General features: G+C 38.2%; 1 protein-coding gene across 1 annotated transcript; it reads left to right on the top strand.

Annotated features, from left to right (window-relative positions):
• The first annotated feature begins 350 nt into the window (after positions 1-350).
• LOC116991076 (volume-regulated anion channel subunit LRRC8D-like) lies at positions 351-2,855 on the top strand. The gene has a single exon (XM_033049419.1). The coding sequence runs from the start codon at positions 351-353 to the stop codon at positions 2,853-2,855; it is 2,505 nt and encodes an 834-aa protein (XP_032905310.1).
• Positions 2,856-6,535: the final 3,680 nt, after the last annotated feature.

Genomic DNA, 6,535 nt, shown 5'->3' on the forward strand with positions numbered 1-6,535 from the left:
ACCCCCCCAACCACCACTTTCCACCCTTCCCCCATTTCCTTGCACCTTAATCCTTCCCTCTGGCTGCTCATTTCACTCCTCATCTCTCACGTTTCGTCTCCTTTTCTTCTCTCACCTTTGCCCATCTAACTGCCAATTATGTCCCCCGTCCCACATGTATCTATCTATCACCTGCCCCGCTTGTCCTGCCCTCATCCCTCTTTTCCAGCATTCACTCCTGCCCCTAAAACTAGTCTGAAGACGGGTCTCGAATCGAAACACACCTGTCCATGTCCAGCACTTTGTAATGTTGAAAATATTAGTGGATTAATTTGTTAGATATGTTACCAAGTGGAAGAACCTTAGCCAAAATGCATAATGGAAAGACTAATATCTCAAGTGTTTATAAAGTGTTTGGTTCAAATAACCACCAAATGTTTACATTTATTTCAGGTATGTTTACTGTCTCTGATGTTTCAACTTTGGAAAGCAAGCAACCAGCTTTCCGGATCTTCAAACCATGGTGGGACACATTCATGGATTATCTTACCATCATTATGTTGTTGCTGGCTATATTTGGCTGCAGCATACAGCTGTACATGGATGATACTTTATGCTTGCCGTACATCAATGCAGTTGATGGGAAGCCAACTGTGATAAAATCAAACCAGCAAAATATTCCAGAAATATCGCATGCCATTGCTAATCCACAATCAGTGTCAATCTTGGCTCCTCGACTCAATCAAGGAAAAGTAACAAAATTACACAACTGGCAATATTACTACATCAATCAAGTGTGTCACAGTCAGATTCCTTGGTTTACCAGATTTTTCTCTTACTTAATTTTATTCCATACAGTTGGCTTGATTATCTGCAGTAATTTCTGTTTCACATATCCTAAAACAAGCTCCAAACTGCAACAATTTCTTGACATCCTCTATAAATGTCTGCAGTCACCATGGACTTCCAAAGCCCTGTCCACAGCTGTCATTGTTGATAGCAGTGAAGTGGAAAGGGTGTTGGAACCTCCCAAGGCCACTGAAAGTGATGATGATGACCTTAATGTTAAAACTGATGCATTAGCCATTAAAACTGATGCATCAGCCATTAAAGCTCCATCACACATTCAGTCAAGCACAATGGAAGCTGATTCATCTCTGGACAAGAAGGATGCAGAGCAAGCCAAAGCTTTGTTTGAAAAAGTAAGGAAATTTAAACTCCATGTGGAAGAGAGAGATACCATCTATAAATTATATGCTGGGCAAACATTGTTCAAAACTATACATTGTGTGATTATTATGGGTTACTTTCCAGTCTTTATTTATGTTGTTGAGTTTTACAATATTTGTGAGCCTAATGCCATATCACTGGTTGTTTACAAGCGCTTCAGATGTACTTATACTACTGCTCGTTTCATTGGAAAATTGTCTCTCTTATATCTGGGTTTAATAGTTATCTATTGGATACTCTGCATCCATACATTAATTTGGGTTTTCAGAAAACCGCTGAAGCAATATTCTTTTGAGAAACGGGGTGAAGACCAATTCAGTGATATCCCTGATGTAACAAATGATTTTGCCTTCTTGCTGCATCTACTTGATCAGTACGATACTCTGTTCTGCAAACGGCTTACAGTTTTCCTCTCGGAAGTGAGTGAGGAAAAGTTAAAACTGTTAAGTTTGAACAATGATTGGACTGTGGAGAAAGTGAAAAAGCATTTAACAAAAACTAAGAAGGACCAATATGAGTTATATCTCTTCATGTTATCAGGAATTCCTGACGCTGTCTATGATGTTAGTGACATACAGATCTTAAAGCTGGAACTTTGTAGTAATGTTAAAATTTCCAACAAAATTACTCAACTCAGCCAGTTGGAGGAAGTCTGGCTCTCTCACTGTGTAACTGAAATTACACCATCTGCTTTGATGTGGTTGAGAAACCAACTCAAGAAAGTGGGAATTAAATATGTAAGTCGTGATGAGATACCTGAATGGATCTATAAACTGGTACAGCTGAAAGAACTGTATCTTACTGGAAAGCTAGCAATAGAAAAGAAGGCTGTAGAATTGGATTCAATGAAAGGACTTCGCTCCTTGAAAGTTCTTTACTTAAAATCAAGTCTCTCTAAAATACCCTCCACTATCATTGATGTGGCATTCCACTTGCTCAAGCTTTGCATTCACAATGATAAGACCAAGCTCTTGAGCTTAAGTATCTTAAAGAAAATGGTCAATCTGACCCAAATTGAACTGCACAACTGTGAATTGGACAAAATCCCAACAGCCATTTATACCTTATCCAAACTTCAAGTTTTGGACCTTAAAGGTAACAATCTTACTAAAATTGAAGATATTTCTAATCTGCAATACCTAGATAAATTAAACTCTTTGAAGTTCTTGTTCAACATGATTAAAGTCATCCCGCCAACAATTAATCTGATCAAGAAGCTCGAGTATCTATATCTGTCACACAACCAGATTGAGGTTTTGCCCAAAGCCCTTTTCAATATTGACAAACTGTATTATCTTGATGCACAAAACAACAACATTTCTGTAATTCCATCTGACATTGGAAATCTCAAAAACCTCTACTTTTTGAATTTGGGTCACAATAGAATTGAGAACCTACCGGATCACCTGTTCAAATGTACCAAACTCATGACTCTGAAGCTAAGTAATAACTTAATCTCAGTGCTCAGTGCAAAGATCTCAAAGCTCACGCAACTATCCCAGTTGGAAGTCCAAGGAAATCACTTGGAAAAACTCCCAATTGAAATAGGACAGTGCCCTATGTTGAAAGCAAGTGGACTTGTCGTAGAACAATATGTTTTTGAGTCACTTCCTTCAGAAATACGAGAGAAGATGGGCGGAAGTTAAAATGAGATCCATTAATTGGACACCAATACTTTAGTTTAAAAAATGTTGCTACCCATGAGAAGAGATACTTGATGGAAGAAGGAAAGTAAATTATTTTAATTTTAACTACTTAAATCTATCATTTTAATAGCTATCAGACTTTTGAATAAAACAATGGAATAACTCAAAATATTGTATATTATTTTTACACCAGATACCCCGGGACTTTAGTCTTAAAAATAGTTCCTGATCAATGTTCAACTCTCAGAGACCAGATTCATTGCTAATCCCTAAATATCCCAAAAGCACTGACAGACCATCCCTCTAAACCCTGTGGAGTCATGGAGCTCGTACAGCACGGAAACACGGCCTTTGGCTCACCTTGTCCATGCCAACCAAATGGCTCATCCCATTTACCTGCTTTTGGCCAATAAACCCTTGCAATCCCTATATCTGTTCAAATGTATTTTGAAATGTACTTGCACCCCCTTCTATAGCTTCCTCTGGCAGATCATTCCAGATACCGACAACCCTGAGTGAAAAAGTTGTTCCTGAGGTTCCTCTTAAATATTTCCATGTTTACCTATTAATATCCTTCCTTCAATGAACTGACAACCTCAGATGTAGTGTCACCAATGCCTTATATGACTGAAGCATACTTTTGTATTCAGTTCTTCAAGCAATAAAAATTAACATTTGTTCATTTTCCTGATTACTTGCTTTGTGAATGACGAGCGATTCATGCACTAGACTTCCCAGATTCTGTTGCATATCATGACTTGGAAATCTCTTGCTCTTTAGATTTTTTTAAAATCTTTCCTGATTAAGTAAGTGGACAATCTCATTTGTAATGGCAATTTCTTAACTTTCCAATGTCCAACTTTTGATTGCCATTACTACTCGGAGATGTAGAAGAGATATAGCTTATGCACTTGCAGAGAGTAAAAACTAATCTTCCAGTCGTTATTTCTTGATTAATCGGTCCTTTATTGAAGTAGTACAAACAAAGGTGTGATTCATATCAAGTAACTTATGGTTCTTACTAACTGTTCCATACGTGTCGTGCCGTGTGGCGTTGAGTGGTAGACACACCCATCCACATATATAGTCCCACCCACAAGCGTTCAGAATGATACCGCTAGAAATATCTAGATATGGCTGTAATCTACTAACAGTAACTAACTTAATCATAAATGGCTCCTGCGTCATTTTCTTAAATCAAAATCTAACTTGGTGAAATATTGCCCACTGAATTAACATATCAATATCCCTTTGTAGCCTCCTTACATTATCTTTGCAACTTACTTTCCCAACTACCCTTGTGTCATAAAATGTACTAACTATACTTTCAGTTGCTCCATCCAAGTCTCATATATTTGCAAGTTGAGCCCCTGCAGAGATCTCGTGGCACATCACTCATTGCATTTTGCCAACTAGAAATAAAACTAAATAAAACTTCCCGTTAGCCAGTCAAACCGATCTTTAAACTACCCTTTAAACTATAAGATTTCATTTATTTATAGATATTGTCTATGACACTTTATAAATATTCTTGTTTGTTTTTTGTATGTTGTTTCACACTTGCTTTTTATTCTGTTATTCTGTTCGAAATAAAGAATTAAATAATAAAATAAATAAATAAAAATAAAATACTAATATGTTACGCCTTAAATGATGAGCTTTTACTTTCCACAATAATATTTGGAGGTGCTACCCTAACAAATGCCTCTGGAAATCTGAATTTTGTATGTCCACTGGTTCCCCTTTGTGTTACTTTCTCAAAGATCACCAATAAATTAGTCTAAATCTGGGACTTTGGCTTGAGAAGCAATAGTGGCACTTCACTACCATTCATTATATTCATTCAGCATGGAAACAGTCCCATCCACCCAACCCATCCATGCTGACCAAGATGTTTAGCAACGTCCTCTCTCACTACTCTGCCTACATCCTTTCTCTGTCCTACCCCCCTCCCCTACCACCAGTCTGAAGAAGGGTCTCGACCCGTAATATCGCAAATTCTATCTCTCCATAGATGCTGCCTCACCCGCTGAGTTTCTCCAGCATTTTGTGTCTACTGCCCATCCATGATTGTCCCATTTGCCTGCAATTGCCACTTATTCCTCTGTATCTTTCGTCTACATATTCCTGTCCAAATGTATTTTTAATGTTTTTATAGTACCTGTCTCAACTATTTCCTCTGATAGCTGGTCCCTTATATAGGGTGATTTCACGAAAGGTCACTGGAGCATAGATCCGCACCCACGTGACCGAAAATTTTAACTGGGGGACAAGCGTCACTTCCGGTACATGTTAGTGAATGGGAAAACACGCACTTTCACATCCGTTAAAAACATCGAAAACGGCCCGTTTTTGAGCTGCAATTAACTGTACCAGTCGGGGTGACCGTGAGGCACAGCTACCTAAATTTACAGTCCAAAAAAAAGATAGAAACTAAGGTAAATTCAAGAGGGAGTTGAAGGTGTAAATACAGCGGAAGTGCTAGTGGACATTTGCCGTGGAGATTTATAGATCCAAAATATCGGGAATTATCGCGTTTGCTCGCTGCATTTCATCAAAAGTAAGGCATTATTGACTTTTTATCTTTATTATTTTATTATTTTATTATTTGCCAAAATATATTTCTCAATGTTTCTTGTTTAAAGCCTGCACAATCACCCAAACTACTTATTTATTCATTTATCATCTAATAACAGACAAGCCTGCAGCATGGAATGATGTCAACAATCCTGATTGGGCACCCACTGTGAGCAGGATAAACAATGTGCACAAGAACGCCATCAACTTGCAGAGCTATAGATGCTTGAGCTGCAACCAAATCTGCTTTAATACTCTCTTCTTGTTGCACGTGCATGGCGTTCTTGTGCACATAGTCTATCCTGCTCACAGTGGGTGCCCAATCAGGATTGTTGACATCATTCCATGCTGCAGGCTTGTCTGTTATTAGATGATAAATAAATAAATAAGTAGTTTGGGTGATTGTGCAGGCTTTAAACAAGAAACATTGAGAAATATATTTTGGCAAATAATAAAATGTCCTGCTTTTGTCCAACAAACAGCTGACAATTATCCCATTCCTTAGCTTGCATCTCAGTAAAATTTATTTCAAAACGCATTGATAGTTTACGATTATTTAAATGGTAAATGGAGCTTCAGAAGCATTTTCATTTTGCATGTTAAAACCCACCTGAGAACCATGGGCGATTTTGCAATTTTACTGACGGATTTTTAACTTTTAATACTTTTCATATAACAAATGAATAAAGATAAAAAGTCCACAATTCACCATTAATCATCGACGTTTTCCTTTCCACTGACTAGTCTGAAGAAGGGTCTCGACCCAAAACGTCACCCATTCCTGCTCTCCAGAGATGCTGCCCAAAGATCTTTGATGCTGCCTGTCCCGCTGAGTTACTCCAGCATTTTGTGTCTCTCTTGACTTCCTCAAGTCGGACTACACTGTGAATGGAGTAGGACTCTTACCTCGGGCACTGAAGAGGGAATCTGCTCTGAAGATTATTCAGTCATGTATTCAGGCACTGTTTGTATTTTGTTTAATCATAATGCAAAAGCAACTTCTCTTGAATAAAATCATCCCCCCCGGGAAGACTTGTTTTCTAACCGATTATTAGCAGCAGCCTGGGCTGTCAACAACGGGTGCTGTAGCCCCACCTCTGCCG

The sequence above is a fragment of the Amblyraja radiata genome, chromosome 32, assembly GCF_010909765.2.
Source record: "Amblyraja radiata isolate CabotCenter1 chromosome 32, sAmbRad1.1.pri, whole genome shotgun sequence".
Lineage (NCBI taxonomy): Eukaryota > Metazoa > Chordata > Chondrichthyes > Rajiformes > Rajidae > Amblyraja > Amblyraja radiata.